At 47.8% G+C, this 25,571-nt stretch overlaps 1 protein-coding gene and 1 non-coding gene across 2 annotated transcripts in view; one reads left to right on the top strand and one right to left on the bottom strand.

Annotated features, from left to right (window-relative positions):
- PTPRJ (protein tyrosine phosphatase receptor type J) overlaps positions 1–23,517 on the bottom strand; it is a 183,192-nt gene extending 159,675 nt beyond the window's left edge. The window contains exon 1 of the mRNA XM_055091375.1: positions 23,422–23,517. Coding sequence (XP_054947350.1) covers positions 23,422–23,517 — 96 coding nt within the window. The remainder of the gene's footprint in view (positions 1–23,421) is intronic.
- On the top strand, positions 1,468–1,540 carry TRNAR-UCU (transfer RNA arginine (anticodon UCU)). The gene has a single exon. It is a non-coding gene; the product is annotated as a tRNA-Arg (tRNA).
- Positions 23,518–25,571: the final 2,054 nt, after the last annotated feature.

The following is a 25,571-nucleotide window of genomic DNA, read 5'->3' as shown; positions in this document are numbered from 1 at the left end:
GACCTCTAGGACCCAGGAAAGCCTCGCTGGCTTTCAGGTGATGTCCAGGCAGAACGAGGAAGGGATGTGCTGGAGGCGGGGGCGGGTCAGAACCAGACTCTTCCTGGAAACAAAGGCTCAAATTCAAATACTAGGAAAAATCAATAGTCTCAGGATCACAACCAGGGTTCAAAACGCCCCCAAATGGACAGGGATGTACGTCCTCCCAGACCAGAGGGCGACCTCCTCCCGAACCTGCCTGCACCTGCCGCGTGTGTCCCTCCCTGCCTCCCAGACATGTTCTAGCAGGTTCTGGTCCCCCCACTTCCTTTCTCCTCTTCTCCTCCCTTCCTCCCCACCCCCCCTTGTTCATTTCAGGCTTCAGGGAGGCAGGAGGCTGGGAGAAGAACACCAGGTTCCAGGTGAGGAAGGTAATGTTCAAAGGAGACAAGATCAGCCCAAGGTCACAGAGATCGTGCCAAGAATCCAACTCACTCTCATAACCCCAACTTGTGTTCTTTCTACTGTCACAGCTACACACAGCAGGTCCTGCAGACGCTGCCTGTGAAACGTCTCCCCTCACTGCACACCACGCTCGCACCAGTGTACACACACACACCCCACTCCATCCAGCTCACTGTCACTCTACAGGACTGCTCAGCCTCTTGGCCCCTCCCAGGGAGGCCACTGCTATCACCTGGTCTCCCAGGAGCAGATGGCATGCCAGCCGGCTAAGAACTGGACAGAGCTGGGACCTACCATTTTCTAGCTGTGCAGCTTACTTCATCTCATTGAACCTGAGTGTCCTTATCTGTCAAAAGGGAGCAGTAACAGACCCTGCCTCATAGGGTCATTTAAAAGAAATGGAGTGGGCTTCCCTGGTGGCACAGTGGTTGGGAATCTGCCTGCCAATTCAGGGGACACGGGTTCGAGCCCTGGTCTGGGAGGATCCCACATGCCGCGAAGCAACTGGGCCCGTGAGCCACAACTACTGAGCCTGCGCGTCTGGAGCCTGTGCTCCGCAACGAGAGGCCGCGAAAGTGGGAGGCCCGCGTACCGCGATGAAGAGTGGCCCCGCTCGCCGCAACTAGAGAAAGCCCTCGCACAGAAACGAAGACCCAACACAGCCATAAATAAATAAATATAAAAAAAAAAAAAAGAAATGGAGCACATTAAGCTTGCCCTGGACTGGCCTAGTAAAGGCAGAGACACACACAGGTCTCCTCACAGCCCACCCTGCTCAAAGGCTCCAAACACCACTCCCCAGTTCAAAATCCTCCCACGATGAAAACATTTGTCCACATAAAAACCTGAGAAATGTTCACAGAAGCATTATTCGTAATAGCTAAAAAAGAGGAATTAACCCAAATGTCCATCAACTCGTGAAAGAAGAAATAACACATGGGATGGCCCTATGGTGAATATTATTTGGCCTTGAAAAGGCATGAAGTACTGATATGCTCCAATAAGGATGGACCTTGAGGGAATTCCCTGGCGGTCCAGTGGTTAGGACTCTGCACTTCTAATGCAAGGGGCACGGGTTCGATCCCTGGTCAGGGAAACTAAGATCCCACAAGCTGTGCAGTGTGGCCAAAAAAAAAGATGGACCTTGAAAACATTATGCTGGGTGAAATAAGCCAGATACAAGAAGACAAAAATTATATGATTCCTCTTATATGAAACACATAGAACAGGCAAATTCTTAGAAACAGAAAGCAAACTGATGGTTGCCAGGAACTGGGGGAAGGAAGGAATCAGGAGTGATTGCTAATGGGTGTGGGTTTCTTTGGGGGGTAATGAAAATATTCTGGAACTCGGTAACAGTGATGATTGCCTCTGAATATACTAAAAACAACTGAGTTGGACACTTTAAAAGAATGAATCTTGTGGTATGTGAATTACATCTCAATACAGCTGTTATTTTTTAAATTACCATTAAAAAATATAACAACATAATACAATGGTTAATATATAAAATGTGACAAGAAAACCCTCCTGTAATGCCTCATGCTCTACAAGACAGAGTCTAAATCACTCAGACACCCGACACCTCCAAGCCCGGCCCCAGCCTACCTTGCCACAAACATGGTGAACTTACCAAGCGTGACCCATCACTGTCCCCAGAATGAGTCCTCCCCACTGCAGGCCTGGGCTCCCAACATTCACCCCCAAACAGCAACCAACGTTACTCGTTTGGCCTTACTTTTGTCTCAGCTCCTGGCTGGTATTGTGAGGGCTGCCCCATCTGTGACTTGAAACTAACCCAGCAGCCCACCTTATCTCTCCCACTGAACCAGAACCTCCCAAAGGAAAGAGATCTGGACCGGCCTGCTTCCCTCCTCTCTGTCCCCACCCTTCAGGCCACTGTTGTGTCAAAACCAAAAGTAGATCCCCATGGCTTCCTGTGTGCTAAATCCTTGATAACAGGGTTCTTAATCCTGACATCAGAGCTCCTCAGCACCGTCAGACTGATTTACAGGTGGGGAAACAAAGGCAGGGTAGGGTAGGGAGGAGGAAGGGAGGAAGCAAAGGGCAAAGCTAGGGTTTGAACTCAACTTTCTCTGCCCTCTATGCTAGCACATACTGCCACTTTCTACATATAATCAAGAAGGCCCAGATATCTAATAAGCACTCAACGATATTTCATTCTGCAAATGTCCATCTGGCCATCACATAATTCAAGTTTAAGGTTAGATACTGCAGAGCAGGCATCCCTAAAATTAGCTCTACAAATGAAATGAATACACCTGATTATCTTTGCAATAAGCTAATACCCAACTAGGCCCATCTGGTTTCTGGCTGAACTTAGAATTTTTCTAGGTACCACAAGACAAGTGCAGACTGCAGCACAAAACACCGACACTGACTTGACATTTTCCCGGAGCATTTTTTTAAATATATAATTAATTAATTAATTTTTTTAAAAGATCACACAGAACAGGTTCTACATGAGTCACACACAGTCAAAAAGTGGTGGAGGCAGCCAGCCCAGTTGGCTTGTCTGCAAATGCAAATATTAAATTTAAAATCTGTCTTTAAAAAATGATAACACCCAGTGCCAGTGTGGGTGTGATGAAACAGGCAGTCACATGCATTCTAATGGCAATGTAAACAATGCACCCCTTTTGGAAAGTCATTTGGCAAGTGGTGTCAAAGAGTACAAAGATGCCTGGAAATTAATCTGGAAGAAATCATTTCTGTTTCACAGAAAAAGTGATAGCGTGAAGATATTCATCCCTGCATTACTTATAACAGTGAAAAACTGGCTGCTGCCTAAATCTCTAAATAGGAAAAAAGTTAAGTGAATTACAGTACACCCAATCCATGCAGTATCCTGCAGCTATAAAAAATTATGGTTCTATCCATCATCCATTTATCACCATGGAAAATGTATGCTCTTCATTTAGCCTTCTGGCATTAAAGGATCTGAAATTGTCCCTGTCTGTGATCACAATTATTTTAAATAAGAAACAACCTGGAATAAGTCGTAGCTGTAACTACTTTAAAATTACAATAGTTCTGCGATGAGGAGAGATACATGGCTTTTTTTTTTTCCTTTCTCTAGTTTCTTTTCTTTTCTTTTTTTTTCAGTATATATATATATATATTTTTTTTTTTTTTTTTTTTTTTTTTTGGCTGCGCCAGGTCTTAGTTGTAGCATGTTTAGTTGTAGCATGCAGACTCTTAGTTGGGGCATGCATGCGGGCCCAGGGATCAAACCCAGACCCCTCTGCCTTGGGAGCGCGGAGTCCTACCCACTGCACCACCAGGGAAGTCCCCTCCTTTCTCCAATTTCTAAATTTCTTTTAATATTGTTACACTACTCTTACATAAATAGGAAAAAATAAATTTTTTTAAAAAGACCAAACTCGGGCTTCCCTGGTGGCGCAGTGGTTGGGAATCCGCCTGCGGATGCAGGGATCACGGGTTCGTGCCCCGGTCCGGGAGGATCCCACATGCCGTGGAGCGGCTGGGCCCGTGAGCCATGGCCGCTGAGCCTGTGCATCCGGAGCCTGTGCTCCACAATGGGAGAGGCCGCAACAGTGAGAGGCCCGTGTACCACAAAAAAAAAAAAAAAAAAAAGACCAAACTCATTTTGAGGCCTCTCAGTCTCACATCAACCCTGAGGCCTCCCCACCCCGCAATACAGCAGCCACTTGAAATGCAGCCGTGGCTGTTCACTCTTCCATTTATCTAAACAGGGCACGCAACAAAGAGTAGCCCCCGCTCGCCACAACTAGAGAAAGCTCGTGTGCAGCAACCAAGACCCCGTGCAGCCAAAAATAAAATAAATTTTAAAAATAAATAAATAAATAACGGGCAAATACTCCCAGAAAATGCCTCAGCAAGATGACACCAAATTCAGGCCCAGCACAGTCATAAATCCGCATCTCCAATTAAAACAGTCACAACCACAAAAAGTGCCCAAGTAACGGGGCGTGGAAATAAAGAGCCCGCGAGCCACAACTACTGAGCCCGTGTGCCGCAACTACTGAAGCCTACGTGCCTAGAGCCCATGCTCCAGAACGAGAGAAGACACCACAATGAGAAGCCCGCGCACCGCAACAAAGAGTAGCCCCCGCTCGCCACAACGAGAGAAAGCTCGTGTGCAGCAACCAAGACCCCGTGCAGCCAAAAATAAAATAAATTTTAAAAATAAATAAATAAATAACGGGCAAATACTCCCAGAAAATGCCTCAGCAAGATGACACCAAATTCAGGCCCAGCACAGTCATAAATCCACATCTCCAATTAAAACAGTCACAACCACAAAAAGTGCCCAAGTAACGGGGCATGGAAATAAAGGGCTGATGAGTTGGGGTGATAGGATCGAGAATTATTTTTTAATTTTTTTATTGGTCATAGTCACAATGCCTAGCACAAAGTAGGCACTTGATAAATATTTGAGGCAAAAGTTTTTTGTTGTTGTTGTTTTGATGGGAAATGCACTCAATGCCCCACGCTCCCTGAGTACCAGGGCCCAACACCATGCACCCTTGGGGCCTCAGCATTACCACCCATCTGGGGCCATCTGGACGTGGTTTCATAAATTCCTAACAACCTGACTCTAGAACCAAGGTGCCAAAGTTTGAACTCTGGTTCCTCGCTTGATTTGCTCTGTGTGACTTCAGGCCGGTTGCTTAACTTCTCTGTATCTTGGGTTTCCTTTCCAGTAAAATGAAGGCAAGAAGAGAACCACCTCCTTAGGTGGTCATAAGGATTCACTCAGTCGAAACACATAAAGCACTTGGCACAGTGCCTGGCACATAGAAAGCATTCAATCAATGTCAAGTAATCATTAGTATTGACTATGATTCCATTTTGCAGACAAGAAAAACTGGGCCTCAGAGAGGTTCAGTAATCTCCCAAGATCACACAGCTAGTAAGAGGCAGTGCTGGGATTCAAATTCAAGTCCAAAGGACTTCAAAATCTGTGCTCTTTTTACTAGAGCACATGCACACACACACATGCACACACATATATATATATATTTAGGGCTGCCATAGGAAAAGGTAAAAATATTATGAGATAATTGGAAATAATATGAGATTGAGAGGCAGTTAAATGGGATTCTAGTTGATTGTACCTTGGGGATACTATCAGCTCTGGGGACTTCCCTGGTGGCATCTTTTTGAGGCAGGCTCCCTCCATGAGGGATGGAACAGAGAACCAGACAGGGTCCCTACCTCCTGAAGTTCCTATTCCAGGGAGTGGGGAAACAGAAACAGTAAACCAGTAAGATAGTTTCTGGTGGAGATAAGGATGGAGGAAATGAAGCAGGACAGCAATAGAGGGGTCTGGAAAAGACACTCGAGTTAAAGCCTGAGAAGGAACCAGAAGAATCTGGGGAAGAACACTGCAGCAAGTGTCCCCCACCCCTGCACCCCGAGGGAGAGAGGAGGGTGGGCACCAGTGTCTGCTAAAACAGAACCAGCATGAATGGAATCAGTGAAAAGGGGCGGGTGGACAGGGTGCAGTCAGAGAGGAAGGATGGGTCTGGTCATCCGGATACAAGGTTTAGGGTCTTACAGGCCACCATTTGGGTTTATACCAAGTGCAATATGAAGCCACATGGGCTTAAGCAGTGGAATAACACACCTTTGTGGGACAAGAAGAGTCTCAGTGGGACTTCCCTGGTGGCGCAGTGGTTAAGAATCCGCCTGCCAATGCAGGGGACACGGGTTCCAGCCCCGGTCCGGGAGGATCCCACATGCCACGGAGCAACTAAGCCCGTGCGCCACAACTACTGAGCCTGCGCTCTAGAGCCCATGAGCCACAACTACTGAAGCCCGCGTGTGCCTAGAGCCCGTGCTCCGCAACAAGAGAAGCCACCGCAATGAGAAGCCCGTGCACCACAACGAAGAGTAGCCCCCGCTCGCCGCAACTAGAGAAAGCCCGCGTGCAACAACAGACCTAACACAGCCAAAAATAAAAATTAATTAATTAATTAATTTTTTTAAAAAGAGAGAAGAAAAGTCTCAGCATGAAAGTAAAAGAACCTAGCACATGGCTGGCACCCTATAAAGAAAGAAATCCTAGTTTCCTTCTCCTTGTGTCACTAACCCTATATAACCCTGGACAATCACACCCTTTCTGGGCCTCTGATTCCAAAAAAAGGTTTGGTCTCAGTGATTCTCAACCCTGGCTACACATGAAGAGTCTGGAAAAATAAAAATAAAACAATGATGCCGGGGATGGTATGTGAAGCCTGAACACCCACGCAAGTGTTCAAATCCCACTGGTCAGGAGCGGGAGCCTCCAATCAGTATTTTCCCTCTCTCTTTTTTTTTCCCCCCAGTCAGTATCTTCTAAAAGCTCCCCAGTTGCAGCCACGGTGGAGAAGAGCCCACCAAAAGTGTCTTCTAAGGCCTTCTTCCCCTCTGTGGTGTAAGCACTACCCAGGAGAGGTGCCCAAGGACAGAACGAGCCACCTTTTGAGATAGCAAGTTCTTCCTAGCTAAAGATACTCAAGCAAAAATCACTTTCTCAGAGTTGAAACCTAAGAATTGGATACCCTTGAAAGATCCCTTCCAAAAGAGATTTTTGTGGGTTTTTGACTTGCTGGGTGACCCTTCAGTGAGCAAATCTTAGGTCTCATTGTCCCAGCTGAAACCAAAGAGAGCAAATAAAACAGCCTGTGTGCCACCCCTTGCCTTTCTTGCGGCCACGGATCACTCACTGATCCCAGCACGCTCTCCTGCTGAGCTAGGCCACTCCAAGTGGTCTAAGAATCCCTTCCATGCAGGGCTGGAGCAGCCACTATCAATCACTTGAAAATGGACACAAACTGGAACCCATTTGTCTTCCCTAGCCTAATGTCCCTAAGGTCATTTCTCACTCTGACATTCTTTGAGGTGATAATCCTTTTTATCTTCCTATAAGCAATGATTAACTACCAAGTTGCCTGGCAATGAGCTCAGCTGGTTTGACTGGGAGATCACATGTTCTATCCCTGAGGGCAGGTTTTGCTTTATTTTGCTTTATTCTCTCAATCTCAGTCTCTTTGTCCTCCCCAGGTGACATCTCTCCCCCCCCTCCAAGTAACTGCACCCCCAAACATTTACTGAACGGGGCCTGAGACAGACTCTATGATTAGATCAGGGCAAACCAGTCCCATTCCTGGAAAAGCTCATCAAAGCCGGTGCCCTATTGCTATTACTGATAGTTGAGACAATAATAATGACACCAGCTGGCATTTATGGAGCACTTTCTGTATGCCAGTCACCATGCCTGGCTGGGGCATACTGGGGGCTCCCCACGCATTTTCTCATGGAATCTCAATCACAATCCTCTGAGGTATTTATTATCCCCATTTGGTGCAAGAGAAAATTCAGGCCTTGGAAGCTACTAAATTGTTGATCACAAAGCAGCAGAAAGGAGATTACGGAACAGTCCCATCCCTGGCTCTGGGCGAGTCCCTTCACCCCTCTGTGCCTCAGTGCTAAAACGGCCATAATTAAAAGGATGAAGAGGGAGCCCAGCACAGTGTATGACAGTACAGTGGACAGCTTGGAAGAAATTGCTGGAATCTGGGTAAAAGACTAGAGCCCCTAAAAAGAGTAAGTCCAAACCAGGTGTGACCAACACTGAGAGAGGAGCCCTTTTTTGGCTTCACAAAGTGATGTGTTCCTGAACAGCTGTGTGAATACCCAGCTTTCAGAAAGCCAACCCTCCCCGCCCCGGGCAAGTATCATGGGCACCATGGCACCACCGTGTCAGTAGGTTTCCAGGGTTCTTCCTCCTGCCTCACTCCTGCTGGGCTCCCCACTGGCTCCGAAGGCATTATCTCCAGGCTTATGCCCTGGGGCCTCTAAACACTCTAAAGGCTGAAAATTGCTCCAGGGAGGTGGTGGGAGGGGAAATTTACCAGCGAATCCCTTTGTAATGGGATTTCCCTTTGACCAGGTCTTGGCATATCTGGCCTCACTCCTAATAAACACTTAAGCCTTTCCTTCAACTTCACATCCCCTGCAGTAGAGCTTAGCACCACACATATCACATTAACGCTGGCTTCCTGCCCCGCAGGGCAGGGTGGGAAAAGTGTCAGTTATTCCCATTTTGTGGAGAAGGAAGACACAGGGAGCTTGGCACGGGAGTACCTGTCACAGCATCCCTAAAGAGTACTCACTGAATAAGCAGAGGTGGAACATGAATCCTCTTCTGAGACCTAGCAATGTGGCTATTTGTCACATCTATAAACGCACTTGTTAGTTTAGATCTACTGTGTCACAAGAGGAAGTCAGGGACACAATCACCTGGGAATGGAAGGACAGCTGGGCCCCCCTACCAACTAAGACTATGTTACCCCTCAGGGACATCTGGCAATATCTGGAGACACTGTTTATTGTCACCGGTTGGGGGAGGTGGGTGCTGGTATCTATCAGGCAGAGGCCAGGGATGCTGCTAAACCTCCTACAATGCACACGATAGTCCCCCAAACGAGGAATTATCAGGCCCCAAATGAGGTTGAGAAACCCTGCTCTAAAGGAAAAGAAGCTGTCCCCACTCACCCCAACCCCACTGGGAGACAACCTCAAAGCCAAAATGCTCGATTCCAGGGGACAGCAAAGGCTGAGCGCTACATGTGCCTCTGCCAGAGGAAATCAAAAGGCTGGTCACAAACTCTGTGGTCAGAGGCCGAGGGTCTGAGTCTTACCCCCACCCAACACGTGGTCCTTTTTCTTTTGCCATGTTTACTGATAGTTAATATGTGCTAAATACATACCTTATTCTATAACAGCCCTAGAGCTGAGTCATATAATCACCACTACTTTATAGATGAGCGAAATGAGGCACAGAGAGGTTAAACAACATGGTAAAACGAGGAATTCCCATGCAGCCTTCTTCCTCTAGAGCCCTAGCTCTTAACTACTGCACATACTGTCTCTCAGTCCCATGAACAAGGCCAGAATAAGTCTATCAACCAAAGGGACTTCAAGCTATCTGATGTCCGCCCTCACAGGGATGGACTCCCAGTAGCCAGATACAATGAGGCTAAATTGGATGTTATGGCTGATTTGAGAGACGCACATGTCTGAGCTATGAAAACAATTTCAGCATCAGGTCTGAACTATACTAAGGATGCAGGATCAGAGATGGTTTTGGGTAGGGTGGTTTGCAGGAGGAGATGATCTTGAGGAATGGATTGAGGCATGAAGTCAGAAGATGGGTGCTTCATGATGAGGCCAAGCTATATGTAGCAGAGCTGGGTATAGCAAACTAAGAAAGACAGGCTACCCAAGGCCTATCCCGAGGCCATGGGTATGAGACACCCACGAGCTTGGGGCTTTGAGACCTACCCCTGACTGATCCAAGACCTTTGGATTATGGCATCTCCCCCACCCAGGGGCCCCAAGCTGTACCACCCCCCCTCCCCAGCCTCTGAGAGCTGTCACCATCAAAGACCCAGAGACACTCTCTTCTGATTCCAGAAACCCGGTCCACCCATCCCAAGCTCTGACAGCCCTCCAGAAGCCCCCTCCCCCTTTCAGGACTCACCCAGAGAACCTGTCCTTCAATCCAAATGCCCTGGGACTGCTTCCGCTACCCTGTGCTTTGAACCCAGACCTCTCAGCAGGAAACATCCCCCTAGACTACACTCCAGCTTGCAGCCCTCAGCTCCCTTCGAGGGCTCGGGGGCCCTCACATCCCCTTCTGGGCTCAGAAGCAGAGCAACCCACCAGAAGGTTTTTGTGGACTTTGAGCCTCTTTTCTCATTCTGAAGCTCTTAACCCTCCATCCTGTATAGAGACCTACATCCCGGGAGTCTGAGGGTTGAGCACCCTCCTCCCATCTGCGGATGTATTTCATACCACCCACCACCCCAGCTCTAGCTCAGGCCCCTCCCTTCCTTGGCCCAGGCTTGGGGTTCAGCTCTTCTCTATCTCTCCCATCCCAGGCACAGGCGCACCCCTTCACAGCCTTAGCACGGAGATGATCCTCAGCCTTTCCCACTTTGGGCTCTGATACCCTAATACTCAGTCCTTGTCCCCAATCTCAAACTCTCAGCTCTTCACCCCGATCTGAGTTTCTTCCCCCTGCCCAGGTCTTAGGCTCTCAATTCCTTCTACATCCGTCGCTTGCACTCAGTACCCACACTTCTACTCACTGGGTCAGGGTCCAGTGAGGAAGCCATCCCTGGGATATGCCCAGCCCCCCTTCCTCTTAGGATGAGCTCTCTAGCCCTGCAAAACAGGCGCAGATGCGAAGCACCCCCCCAACCATACTAGCAGATCCCCATGGGAGATCCTGGAGGAGAGAGTCCTGGGGGTGCAAAGTAGATGGTCTGGCCTCACACCCAGGGTCACCTGACCCATCGCCACAGAGAGGGGAGCGGGAGGGGCTCTGAAGGGCTGGGAGCTGCTGGCCACACGCTCCTTCCCACCTACGTGACTCTTCTCCCTTGGAGATTCCTCACTGCCGCCTCCCCAGCCCTGCCCCCACCCCCCACCACCCCCACCACCCCCACCCCCCGTATGACTTCTGGAAGAGGAAGGGACAAGCCCTCCTGTCCAGGGTCAGAGCCTCAGCGCCCTGCCTTCTGCATGATCCCAAAGCACAACTGGTGAGTGGGAGGGGGCCGCCTCTCCCTGACTCCCACCCCCTGCGTCAGGCAGAAGGGCTGGCCTGGGCTGCCCCTGCACACAGGAAGTGACCCTCCTTCAACGCATTGCCTTGAGGCCTGCCTTCCCACCCCACCCTGGAAATCTGGATCTCCCCTGGGCAGTTTTCTATAAAGTCTGCAATAATCTCAAAAAAAAAAAAAAAAAGAAAAAAAAAGAAAGAAAGACAGGCTAGGCTGGAGAGTGCTAGATCTAAAAGATGGGATTAGTGCTTGTTAAGTATTTCCTGCCTGAAGCAAGGATTTGATGGATTGGGATGGCCTCACCACATGGAGAAAAGACAAACAGGACCATTACTCTCCTCCAGTAAAGGCTGGCTTTGGAAATCTGGACCTCCCCTGGGCAGTTTTCTATAAAGTCTGCAATAATCTCAATCAAAAAAAAAAAAAAAAAAAAAAAAGAAAGAAAGACAGGCTAGGCTGGAGAGTGCTAGATCTAAAAGATGGGATTAGTGCTTGTTAAGTATTTCCTGCCTGAAGCAAGGATTTGATGGATTGGGATGGCCTCACCACATGGAGAAAAGACAAACAGGACCATTACTCTCCTCCAGTAAAGGCTGGCTTTGGCTGGTTGTATGTTCTCTCTCTCTCTCTCTCATGATCTCCTGCTCTAGCTTAATTAACATTATTGTCTTTTAGAGATAGTTATGATTCAAAGTGAATATAGGCCCACATCTTCAGACGTGCCAACATGTCATCTTAAATAAGAGCTCCTGTCCTGCACCCTTACAATTCTCTTCACACGGTAGGATCTGGTGACCACTCTAGACAACAACCACTCTAGACAACAACCACTCTAGACAAAACTTCTGCACTAAGGCAGAAGTTTTTTGAACACCTGCACAGCAAGTCTCCTCAACCTTGGGCACATGGCAACTGCAGCCCCAGAGTCAGGAGGCATTTTGTTAATATGGGTGAGCTGGGAGTGAACATTTAAGCCACAATCCAGTTTGGGTGCCTTACACACCTTCCCTCATTTAACCCTAATAACATGTGGTCCAGCAATTATTACCCATTTTCCAGATGATGTAACAAGTTCCAAGGCATGGCTGTAGAGAAGAACACGGATCTGGGTCCATGCTTCTGCTGACACCAAAGCCCATGCCCTTTTCCATGCTTCTCTTCTTATGGGACACCCTAAAGCCATGTCAGCCATGCCCAATTTCAAGCTCTATGACATCCAAATTCATTCACAACAGGAAAGCCAAGACCCCAACATGATACCGTTATTTCACTCATTTGATCTGGGCCAAGGCCCCAAAGTTTCAGGCAGCCTTTACTACTTATGGCTCCAGGACCTAAAATCCACAGCAAAATCACTCTTATCTTCTGTGGTTTGGGGAAGAATTTCATTCCTGCCATTTCATGGCACTTGAGCAGCAAGTATCAATGTGCCTCCCATCCCACAGGAAGATGACCCTCCCACCTGTGAGAATGGCCCTCAAGCCTGCTGTCCTTCCGGGAGGCTCACATACACCCTGGCCCATCTAGGCAATCCTCCCAGATCTCCCTGTGTCCCCAAGGAAACGCACAACTAGCTGGTTGAGGTTCTGGCACAGTGTGTGGCCATGGACCAGGTTATAACTCTTTGGCCTGGGTTTCCTTCCCTGTACCTACCTCATAGGATTACACGAGTTAATACATACAAAGTGCTGACAATTCATAATAACTATTCAACCTATGGTAGCTACTATTTTTATTATCTTCACTTATCCTAAGGCAATCATCAGAGATGTGTTCAGAGATTTAATCACAAAGTCATCTGAATAGTCTTTATTACAGCAAAAAATTTTGGAAACAAACCAGACAACAGGATGAATGAGATAAATTAAGGCACCTCCATATAATGCAATGGGATGCAACAGCTGAAAGTTAAGAGAAGGGAAGAATATTTACTCTCAAGGGAAAAATGTTTGCAACATATTATCACTACTTCACAAAATGCCCCTGAGAAGAGCAGAGGAGAGTGAACTCACACCCCCCAGAGGGTCTGCAGGGTGCAGATTTCTTTGTTGTCTCCTGTATTTGCTGAAATTTTTCTGGATGCAACCATGTTTGTTTGTTTAAAGAAAAAAAAAATTTTTTTTTGAAACTTTCTACAGTGACCCTCCAGGAAGAAGCCTCATGTTTATGCTGTGACCTCCTGGGGTACCAGCATCTAACCCAATAAAAAAAAAAAATGAAAAATATAAATTACAAAGCATGTGTAGGAAGGAATCCTATTTTAGGAGAAAGAGATAGATAGAACAAGCATAAAAAAAGACAAAGATCACCCATCATAAAATGGTACCAGGAGTTAATTTCAGGAGTGGAGATTACAGATAATTTTTTGCTTTCTTTTTTTTTTTTAATTTTATTTTATCTTTATTTATTTATTTTTGGCTGCATTGGGTCTTCCTTGCTGCGCGTGGGCTTTCTCTAGTTGCGGCGAGTGGGGCTACTCTCTTGTGGTGGGCGGGTTTCTCACTGCGGTGGCTTCTCTTGTTGCAGAGTACGGGCTCTAGGCGCGCGGGCTTCGGTAGCTGTGGCACGTGGGCTCAGTAGTTGTGGCTCGCGGGCTCTAGAGCGCAGGATCTGTAGTTGTGGCGCTTGGGCTTAGTTGCTCCGCGGCATGTGGGATCTTCCCCGAGCAGGGCTCGAACCCGTGTCCCCTGCATCGGCAGGAGGATTCTTAACCACCGCGCCACCAGGGAAGTCCCTGCTTTCTTTTTTATCTATCTATATTTTCAAATTTTTTATATTTAAAAAAAAAAAGAAAAAAACAGAACTGACTCATAGGGGGATCAAATCAATCTCTGGATCAGGATCCTCCAGTCAACTGCACTAACAGCCCCCAGACAGGAATCAGCATGAGTAGAATGAGGGCAGCATAGCCTGGAGGTTAAAAAAAAAAAAAAAAGTCTAGGCCGTCCGCGGCATGTGGGATCTTCCCCGAGCAGGGCTCGAACCCGTGTCCCCTGCATCAGCAGGAGGATTCTTAACCACCGCGCCACCAGGGAAGTCCCTGCTTTCTTTTTTATTTATCTATATTTTCAAATTTTTTATATTTAAAAAAAAACAAGAAAAAAACAGAACTGACTCATAGGGGGATCAAATCAATCTCTGGATCAGGATCCTCCAGTCAACTGCACTAACAGCCCCCAGACAGGAATCAGCATGAGTAGAATGAGGGCAGCATAGCCTGGAGGTTAAAAAAAAAAAAAAAAGTCTAGGCCGTGAGTCTGAGTCCTCCACTGTCCACCAGATGGGTGAAGCCCTCAGAGCCTCAGCTCCCCTGAGACAGTCCTAAGTTCTCATTCAAAGTAGACGACACACTGGATGGTAACTGTTAGCTCCCTAACAAACCCATTTACCAAAGAACGCAGAGCATGGCCAATAGCTTGTCCCACGGGGGTGGTCCCCCCAAATTATCCAGAAGGACAAGTACTTAAAGTCAGGCCTCCTCAGTTGCCGGGCAACGCCCTCTCCTCCTAAGGGCCTTCCTGGACCAGCCACTGCATAATGGTTTTCAGTCATATATGGGGGCACTGATTATGCACATTTGGGGACTTTACACTAGTTTTCCACTGTCCCTGGAAACAGAAACCACATGCATGCCCACCCCCACCCCACACCTTCTATCACTCCATTCCCTATAATAACGGCTTCCAGGATTTTTGGCAATGATTGAAGCCATGATTAATTCAATTTATATACAATTCAGTACATACATACACACACACACACACACACACACACACACACATATAACTGAAACAAGTTTCATAAAGGAATACTTACCCTTCCTACATACAGTAAATGCCAATAGTTTCTCTTCTATCATTTTTTAATAGATAGAATAGAATTTATTCTATCTCTTAAAATCACTAAACTGATTTTATGACCCATGGTTTTAAATATACTGCTTTACAACATGCAAGTCTATGATTTGGTTTTCTAAACCACACTTTAAAATAACATTTTCTGGGACATATTAGGTAGACCCATATACAACTACCGGTATCAAAGGACCAAAAACAGTAATTTCATATGGTTCAACCTAATAATTATGTATGAACCAAACTAGGGGACTCAACTGCCCCATTTGCCTCTTGAAAGCTAATTCTAAATTTGACTAATGTTAAAAACTGGGCTACACAATGCGTGTACATTATTATTGTGCAAAAGACAGATGGCACCTGAAATGGACTGGACAAGTCACTGAGAGATAGTCTGAGCCACACCTTAAATGGGAATAACAATGACAAACTCACAGGGATGCTATGAGAACTGAATGAGTTCATATATGTTGAAGGCCTTGCAAACTATAAGGTAAAAATAATATTCTCGTTTTTGTAAGTAGTAAAGTATGCCAGTGTCTTGGCAAAACAAGACCACGAGTGTGGTCCATGCTTAGTGGGGAAGGAATAACCGCCATGACACAAGGACATGAAAACGTGGTAGCCCCTCAGCCAGTAGCAGGAAATGCAGTATCACCTTGCTGCCATGGAAACAGGGTGGCATGGTCCACACAGACTCCCTCAACTTCCCATCTCCTGCAATTAGAGCCAAGAATTATGTCTTTAAACTTTCAGCTGGTGGCATAAAGTAAGTCCTCTTGGTCCTACAGAAAATGTCCCCAGAGATACGAGGTGGCCACAGCTAGAGCTGGCCTGGTCACAAGAGAAAGAGAGACACTCAAGGAGGACCCTGTTGCTTTAAAGGACATGGTCAATATTCCTGTGCTCTTTTGGGGCAAAGACCACACTGGCCATTCTTCAATCATATCTGGTGTTCATCTGACCTATATTAATTCAATTATATTAACTTGTCAAAAGAGAAATATAATTTAAATTATGCTAGCCGAGAAGCCTACACTGCTTCACATTATACATTTTAATATATATATAAACACATATATATATGTATGTATATAAACCATCCATTGTGGATTTAATCTCTTAAATCCAATTTAAAAATTTTTGAAACACAATTTTTACAATTCATAATTATGGCCTTTTGCCCTAACTTTAAAAACCTAATTCTTGAGAAAATGAAGTAATGTTCTTAAATTTCTATATCCATTTACAAGGAACTTTAATATAATGTGATCCCATTTAACTTATCCAACTACCCTGTGTGAGAGGTACCACTGCTATTATTAGCATTTTAGAAATGTGAACGCCAAGGATCAGAAAGGTTAAGGCACCTGCCCAAAGCACACAGCTAGTTAGATGGTGGAGCTAGGATTCCAACCTGGCAGGCTGGCTCTCAGGTCTATACTCTCTTCATCACCCAGGGGTCTTATTTACCTCTGAGTTCCTAAGGACAAAGGCCGCATATAAAATAATTGGAAAATATATGTAATTGAAACACAAATTAGAGACAAAGGACTAACTTCCTCAATTTCCAAAGCGCTTGTACAAATTGATAACAAAAAGACAATCTTTTTTTTTTAATGAACAGGAAGTTAACCCCCGCCCCCCCCAAAAAAGGAATTAATGCAAATAGCCCAAAACAAGAAAAAAAATGCTCAACTAACTCAAAATTGAAGATATAACTAAAAGTAACAGGATACAATTTTTTACCTCTCAGGCTGGCACACATTTACAAATTTAACAATCCTCAATTCAGCTGAGAGTATGGAGAAACAGACACTCTCCTAGCCTATGCATGCAGGTACAAACTGGGGAAAATTTAACAGCTATCAAATTTTTAAATGCATGTACCCTCTAACCCAGCCATCCTAAAATTAGAAATTTACCCTATGGATATTCTTGTGAAGGTTACAAGAAATATGTATCAAAGACACTCTCTGAAGCATGATTCCTAAAAAGGGGGGTGGGGTGTCTAAAAACAACTTACCTGTCTATTGACAGGCGAATGGCCAAATAAACTACGGTAAAGTCACACATCAGAATATTAGACAGTCATTTAAAGGAATGAGTTAAAACTATGGGTACAGATATGAAATAATCTCCAAGATAACTAAGTATTAATAAATTAAAAGCCTAAGTAGAAAACAATGTATATATAATGTTTCCTTTAATGTAACTTTTTAAAAAGCTCAACACAGATACTTGCATACATTACACAGAAACTTTTTTTTCCTGGGAGGAAACCAAGGTTACCCACCGGGTTATCTCTTTGAAGAGGACTGATACTTTTCTAAATGTTACAGTTTTAGATTGGAGGGTTTTTAACCTGGGCTTCATGGTCTATTTTAAGGAGTCTGTGAAACCCCTGAAATTGGATACCAAATTGTAAATGTGTGCATTTCTTTTAGGGAAAAGATTTTTCGCTTTTGCATACCCTGTAAGGGTCTTAAACCTCTCCCTCCCCTGAAAGATTAAGAACCACTGTGTTGGACTCCGTACTGGTGCTGAGTTTTAATACTCACTCACTTCTTTGCTCAAAAGCCATGAAATAACACTGGACTGTGACCAGCACAGGGCACTCAGAAAAACACCGCCCCATCCCTGCCCTGGAGAAGGAGACAGTTTGTGGCATAATAATGACATTGTCTGCTCAAGCGTCAGAAACGGCAACAGGGGACAGCTTCCCTCTAACAGGACAAGGAAAAGTGGAACTGAAAATTATTTGCATGTTTAAAATTAGACCTTCTGTGGGAACTGACACTACTTCGCTTTCAAAATGCCCCCCCCAATCTGCTGTCTCATTGCCACCACCCGTCACCCAGGCATTTACATGCCGTGGAAATTCTGAGACAATAGGATGACTATTAAGGAATCCTATCTGATAAGGAAGTAATAACAAATTTCCTACAGCTCCCGTCTTCCAAGGGGTCACCAGAAAAGCCACTGGAAAGCCATACAAGGAGGTGACAAAATTGCTGTGGACTTCTCTGGTCTGAGAGACCTGCAGCTTCCAGGGATCTCCACTCAGAGACTCTCTGCCCCTCTCATGACCGCTCCTTCCCTGGCAAATCCAGTGCTAGCCCTTTCTCTGGAGGGGCAGCAAAGACATCGCATGCACAGCCTGTATCACACCTGTGACTGGTTAGCTGGGGGGTGATCAGAATGATGTCAGCCCCCCAGCCTGTAAGAGTCACGAAGGCGGGCTGCTTCTCTTGCTTGTCACCAGGGCCTCCATTCAGTGCCTGTCCCACATCCAGCATGTCCCCAGTTTAAGCAATTTATCACATTTACAAGTGTGCCGTAACCACACCATCTTTACATAATTCTGTACTCAGTATGTTTCTTTAGCTTAACTTTTTATTAAGTTTAAACAAATTTATTTACCACGACCCTCATGGGTTTGACATCCCACTTATAATTTTTTTTACTAACGCCCCCCTAAAATAAATAATTATTAACATTTTCCTAAAATGTTTTGTGAGCCAAGTTCATTTTGCACACCACTAGAGTTATTCCGCACCACTGTGTGGGAGACGCTTAATAAATATTTGTTACATGAATGAATGATGTGAAGCCCCACCTCCTCTCCGCAGATAACAGCACCAGCCACAACTAGCAACTGAGACTCGGAATTTACAGAGCAGTTCCTCTTCTATCTTACTTGATCCTCTCAGCCACCCAGCGAAGCAGGAAGTATTAGTCCCATTTTCCAGATAAGGAAATGAGGAGTCACAGAGGTTAAGTGGCTTGCCCAAGTTTATGCAGCTACTGACTGGCTGAGTGAGTACCTAAACCCAGGTCTTTCCATCCCAGATCCCATTCTGTCTCCACTAAAGCAGGCCTGCCTCACATACTCAGGCTCCCAAAGAAACATGAGCAGGAAAGAGGGTTCCTGGGCTGTCTGTGTTACAAATGGAGTAGATTCTACAGGGTTTAGAATGCAGAGAACCCAAAATGACTCCCTGCCCCATCAGGATTCAGGCCCCACAAGCCTGTCCTTCACCACAAGTCAGTCACCTCATCTCTTCCCCCCCGCTTTTTTTTTATTGAAGTATAGTTGATTTACAATGTTGTGTTAATTTCTGCTGTACAGCAAAATGATTCATTTATACCTATATATACATTCTTTTTAAAATTCTTTTCCATGATGGTTTATCACAGGATAATGAATATAGTTCTCTGTGCTATACAGTAAGACCTTGCTGTTTATCCATTCTGTATATAATAGTTTGCATCTGCTAACCCCAAACTCCCACTCCATCCCTCCCCTACCCCCCACCCCTTGGCAACCACAAGTCTTCTCTCTATGTGAGTCTCTTTCTGTTTCATAGATAGGCTCATTTGTGTCACCTCCTCTCTTAGTTGCACACTGAAGAGTTTTGTAAAACACATGAATTCTTCCAGCACAGGACAGTAAACTGGAGCAGCAGAGACGGCAAACCCACCTCTGCCATGTGCTAGTTATGAATCTTTGGTAAGTTCTGAACCTCAGTTTTCTCCCGGATAAAAAGGGATCAGGGAATTCCCTGGAGGTCCAGTGGTTAGGACTCAGTGCTTTCACTGCTGGGGCCCAGGTTTGATCCCTGGTCAGGGAACTAAGATCCTACAAGCCACGTGGTGTGGCCAAAATTTAAAAAAATAAAATAAAATAAAATAAAATGGGACCATGAACAGCACCCACCTCTCAGTTATTTCTGCAATGGTCAAATGAGATAATGCATTAAAACCCTTCGTACCTGCCATATACAAAGTTACCTATTAATTAATGTTATCAGCAGCATTCTATTAGAAGGGAAAATTGCCTCTTACCCTACACTCAAAATAATTCCCTTGGCCAAGCAGTGAATGAACTAAGTAAGTAATTGCTGATGATGTGCTGGCTAAACCCAGGGCTACAGTCATTCAGCAACTCTACCTGGGCCTCAACCCCAAGCAAAAATTACTTTTAGGAGCTAAATAACCTCTTTGCTGACCAAAATTGCTCGCTCAGCAGCCAGGATTCTCTCTGCTTAGGAGACCTTGGGTATTCTGTGGTTATCTTTACCGTGGGTCTAAACTGGAAGTCGGCTCAAAGTCACAGTCTAACCATAAACCAATTTGCTCTGTTTTCTTAAATTGTCTGCAAACAAAACATAATCGTTTGGTTTTTCCGTTGTTGTTCTGAAGCAATAGAAAAATATTTAAAATCACCCCTATGAGAATTTAACAAGCAATTTCAAGGGGAGTCAAAATATTTTTTTTTGTACCCTGGATGAAACAGGTAGGTAAGAGGGCTTAAGGATTAGCTACAGTACACAATAAACACAAACAGCTATTATTCACCAGGAAACAAGAAAACAAAGGAAAAGCAAATCCAAAACACTGTAAGACCAACAAAACAGCTATCAGTCACCAGTTTTTTGTTTTGTTTTGTTTTTTTCATTTTAAAGCAGCCCACTATCAAGCTGATTTTATAAAGAATCTGTCAGGACTGCTTTTCTCCAAAGAAGGAGGCAAGGGGGAAAAACTGCTTTGTCACATTGCCTAAAACATACACACAGACCAAAATTAGTGGGCAAAAATGCTACAAGAATGGGTGAAGTCACTGCACCCAGCAAAGTCCTCATATTGGAATCATCTCTGGCCATCCTTCCTGTCTTGGAGAAGGGGAATGAGAAGCCAGGTTAAAAAATTGCTTTTCCAGCCCTACTAAGCATTGAGTCTTCCAGCATCTCAGCTTCCTTGCTTCCGTACCCATTATCATTAATGCCCAAACAGAGCTTCATCTTTTCTACAAGTTGGCCATTTTTTAAGCTGCTACAGTTGATTCCATTTTAAAACACACACCATCCAAGCCTTACAAAACCAACCAAGTGTTAGGGAGGCAGTCAGATAACTTCATCCACATTTCCTATATGTACTGTACAAGCTTCAGAAATCTCAAATATGACTTTCAATCTCAAATACGATTCGACTTTGAAAAACTCAATTTACACCCACAGTTTCAGGAGTACACAGTGAGGCAGGGCTGTGCCTATCGTAAAATTAAGAACAAAGAGAAAACATGGCCAAAAAAACAGCATCATGAAAATCTGAGGCACAGGCAAGTGACACAGGTTCCAGTCCCAGCTCCTCTACGGTCTTGCCAGGTGACCTCAGCCCAATCACTGTCTTTCTTCCCTGGGCCCCAACAGCCTTATCTTAAAAAAAAAAAAAAAAAAAAAAAAAAAAAAGAAAAAGAAAAGAAACAAACAAAGGAACAAAGAAAAAGGACTCTGAGCTATCTTGAAGTCTGGTCCAGTTCAAAAATGCACTGATTCCCTGAAATACCCAATATCAAAATAAACTGTCAAATGTGGATTATGAAGATGCTTTTTCAGAGAGCCTTTTAGACTTCCTATTTTATAATGTATGCAAAAATGAGAAATAAAGAGCCCTCTTGAGTTTCTACAGGACAAATTAGAGAGGAAGGAAATATCTGAATAGGGGACAAGTGTAGCGTGGCAAGATGCTATTGAAACACAAGGAAGGATTGGGCAAGAAATAAATTTACCCAAGAAACTTTTCGCTGATTCAAAGCACAGCTAGCAACCATCAGGGCCCAAGCAAAACCATAAAAAATATAATAAAATATATATGTACCAAAGTAAACTAAAAATAAATGAAGTATTTCTTTAGTATTAACTTCGGTACAAGAGATCTTCCATATGAGGCAATATTTTTTTAATCTCATATACTATTCCCCGTGAATTTCCTTACACGGTCAGGGGGAAGACAGTCCACACACACTGTACCTTAATGTTAACCCCATCTGGACACACTTTAATGTTTACAAAGCTCTTTCAGACACTGGCCAGTGAAAGTCCCTCCAACAACTCTATGGGGCAGGTGGTCCCATGCTACAAAAGCTATTAACTGAGGATGCAGGAGACGGAAGAGCAAGTCCAAGCTGAACCTGGCCCTGGAGCTGGTCTTCTGACACCTAATCCAATATTCTCTGCAGGAGGTCACAGAGCCTTCCAGGCCTCCAGGAGAGCCTGTTCAAAGCCTGCCGAGGAAAACTGTGAGGGGACATTAGCAACCTGAGCGTCCTTTGGGTGCTGAGAGTTATCGCAGCCCCCAGGCCCCAGCTGCCTTCTTGTCCTGCCTGCTGGGCTGCATTGCTGCCCCAAGGCTGATGTTTCTGCTCTCAGACAATCTTTTTATTTGTGCTTGAAAAGTTTTCCCTTGTAATAACCTACAGTGGAAAAGAATCGAAAGTATATATATAGATATATACATATATATGTATACCCGAATCACTTTGCTGTACACCTGAAACTAATACAATTTTGTAAATGAACTACACTTCAATTTAAAAGAAAGAAAGAGAAAGGAAGTGACCTGGAAAAAAAAAACAACAAAAAAAACAGTTTTCCCTGAAGCCAGGTTCCATCCGCAGCCAGTAACTCACTTCCCAGGTTTTCAAACATCATGTCCTCAGAGCCGCTGTCTGTATAAAAGAAGCAAGGTTTTTCCTTTACAAAATGCACATCAGGGCCCTTTCCACTGCGAGTTCAAGACCCCAGCAGTCTCCTAGAAAGCTGTGAGGACGAACCCGCTGGCTCAGCCCCCGCCGCAGGGCTGGGTGATTCTGCTTTTTCACTTCTCTCCTCCCAGTTCCCTATCTGTGAAATGGGGACATCTCCCAGCTGCCCGGCCTCACCCCGTGGGAACACTGTGAAGGGGAAACGGCGCTTTCAGAAAGATCGTCACCAAAACGGCAGGCACAGCATTATCTGAAAAGCGAAGCTAGAAAACAGGGCGGGCGGGGGGGGGGGGTAGCCGGCGCCCACAAAGCACGAATTAAGCATCCAGGGAGGCAAGCAGCTTCTCCGGGAAGAGGACCGTCGCCCGGAGGCACGCCTGCGAGTGGCCACCTTCTCCCGAGGCTGGGAACTTTCCCCAGAAGCAGCGCCCTCTGCCCGGAGGCCCCGCGCCTCTCCCACTGCCCGGCGCCCGGCGCCCGACCCTGCCCCGGCTCCCCGCGGCCGCCGCCGCTGCCCTTCGGCCCGGCCCCTCGGGCCCCCGCAGGCCGGGTCGGAGGTCGGCCGCGGCTCGGCCAGGCCCGCCCGGCTCCGCGTCGGGAGCCCTCCGCAAACACGCCCCCTCCGGCCGCCTCGGGCTGGCGAGCCGGGCCCGCGCCGGCCAGATGTGACCAGCTCGGGTCAGGGCCGGGCCAGAGACGGCCTGCAGCCCGAGCGGGGCCGGCCACGGGGAGGCTCCGGGCACCCGGGACCCCGAAGCCCACCACCCTCCCTCGCGTACGCGGCAGCCGGGGAAAGGGCTCGGTCGCCGGCGTGCGAGGCCGGCCTCCAGCAGCGGGGGGCCCCGAGGACGCGGACCCCCCGCCACCTCCCCCGATCCCCGCAGGCAGGGCGCACCCGGGCAGGTGCAGGGGCTGCCGGTCCCGCCCCCACCCTCCTCGCGCCCCCCCAGCTCACCTGGCCCAGGCGCAACAGCAGCAGCAGCGGCGGCAGCGCCCAGCGGAGCCGGGGCGAGCGCGGAGGCGGCCGCGCCTCCCGCGCCGCCTGCTTCATGCCCCGCGCGCCCTGGAACGTGCCCGGGACGCGCGAGTCGGGCCCCGCCGTGCGTCCGAGCCCCGGCGCCCTAGTCGCCGCCTCCAGCCGCCGCCTCCGCCTCCTCCTCCTCCAGCCGGTCCGCCTCGTCCCCGCTCCGCCCGCCCCGGGCTTCCCCGGGGACATGGCAGCAGCGGCGGCGGCGGCGGCCACCCGGCGGGGGCTGGCGCGGCTGCCGCGGGGTCGCCGTGCGTCCGAGCCCCGGCGCCCTAGTCGCCGCCTCCAGCCGCCGCCTCCGCCTCCTCCTCCTCCAGCCGGTCCGCCTCGTCCCCGCTCCGCCCGCCCCGGGCTTCCCCGGGGACATGGCAGCAGCGGCGGCGGCGGCGGCCACACGGCGGAGCCTGGCGCGGCTGCAGCGGGGTGGACGCGTCCCTGGGCGCGCAGGGGCCTCGCAGGGCGGAGCGAGCGGCGCCCACCCCCCGCGCGCGGCGCCCAGATCCCGGCTCCCGCGGCTCCCGCGGCTCCGGCGACTCCCGCTGCCTCCTCCGCGCGTCATGCGGATGGGGCTGCAGGGAGCCTCGGCGAGCGCTCAGCCCCCTCCCTCCCCCTCCCTCTCTGAATATTCATCGCTTCCTCCCACCCCGGCCGGCCGAGCGGCTGCCGAGCACCGCGGCCCATCGCCGCCCTCCCGCTGCAGCCCCCGCCCCCGCCGGGCCGGCCGGGCGGCTGGGAGGGGGCGGCGGCGCTCCCAGCGCGCGCCCGGGCGGCTCCCCTCCGGCGGGCAGAGGAAGCGCCCCCGCCTTGCCCGCCCTCTCCGCCCAGCCCTCCCTCATTCCTGGGACTCGGCACCCGGGACGCGGCTCTGCGGCTCTCGAGCCACGAGCCCGTGCCTCTCGGCCCGGCTCCATGGCCCCGAGTTTGGGTCACCAGATGTTGACCGAGACCCCTGCCGAGGGCACAGCCAGGCCTGCGTTAAGACGGCAACCCAGCGAAGGCCTGGTTGACCTTCGCTGGGTTGCCGGTGAAGGCTTGGAGTGGCAGTGGAGGTGCATGAACCCCTAAACTGTAGGGGACGTGCAGTGTATTCTCCCCGCCCCCATCCCCGGACCAGGGAGGCAGAGAGCGGGCATTGGAGCGGGTTCAGTGATTAGGACCCCCGCTCTGCCGTATGGTAAACCTGGCTCTGCTAGCAGTACTAGCTGTGTGACCTCGGGAGAGGCATTTCACCTCTCTGGGCCTCCTTTCCTCATCTGTGAAGTGAGGATAATACTAGTAGTACCTGGCTGGAGAGACTTGACCATTACATGAGATAATGAACGGAAAAGTCCTAAACACCCGGCCTGACACCACACATAGTGGGCCTCAGTAAGCAGTAGCGCTTCCAGAAGATTTCATCACATTTTCAAAGAAGTCCATAACCTGAAAGGGGTTAAAGATTACTGCAGATGTTACTGTTATGCCCGTGCACACAGGAGGGAACTGAGAATCTGAGATGCTCAGCCTGTTGCCCAAGGAAAAGTAATGAGAGAAAGGGCTAAACCAAGGAGTGCTGGGGAGGGAGAGATGAATTCCAACCAGGGGAGGAGGTGACACCTGAGCTGGGCTTTGAAGGGTGGGTTGAATTTCACCAGGAAGGTAGAGGGGGGCAGTAGACTTTGAAAGGCAGAATAATAAGTCTGGGCTGGATTCGATGTGCAGCAGATTGTAAACCACCAGGTGCCCAGCACCACCACCAGACACCTCTTGTACCTCAGGTTCCCCGTCTACGAGACAGGAACGCATCTTCGCTTAAAGGGTCTAAGCAGCTCCTACCAGGACTGCACACACAGAGAACAGAAGGTAAGGGAACCTCACCTGGTCACTCAAACACCCTGCCATCTTTTGTTTAAACACGGTGTAATTATCATAATTCACCAGAAATTCTGTTCCCTCCTGACTCCTCACCTTCTTGGGGCAGAGACAGGTGGTTTGAAAGGCATTCCTATCCGTGATAGCCAAAGAAAGCATGACTTACTGCTGGTGCTACCGGGTCTTCAGGTTGCCCCAGATACTCACAGACCCTACCAACCCTAAGG

The sequence above is a fragment of the Physeter macrocephalus genome, chromosome 16, assembly GCF_002837175.3.
Source record: "Physeter macrocephalus isolate SW-GA chromosome 16, ASM283717v5, whole genome shotgun sequence".
In the NCBI taxonomy this organism is placed as follows: Eukaryota; Metazoa; Chordata; class Mammalia; order Artiodactyla; family Physeteridae; genus Physeter; species Physeter macrocephalus.
The sequence above is the reverse complement of the archived record's forward strand: the minus strand, read 5'-3'. Positions and strand labels throughout refer to the sequence as shown.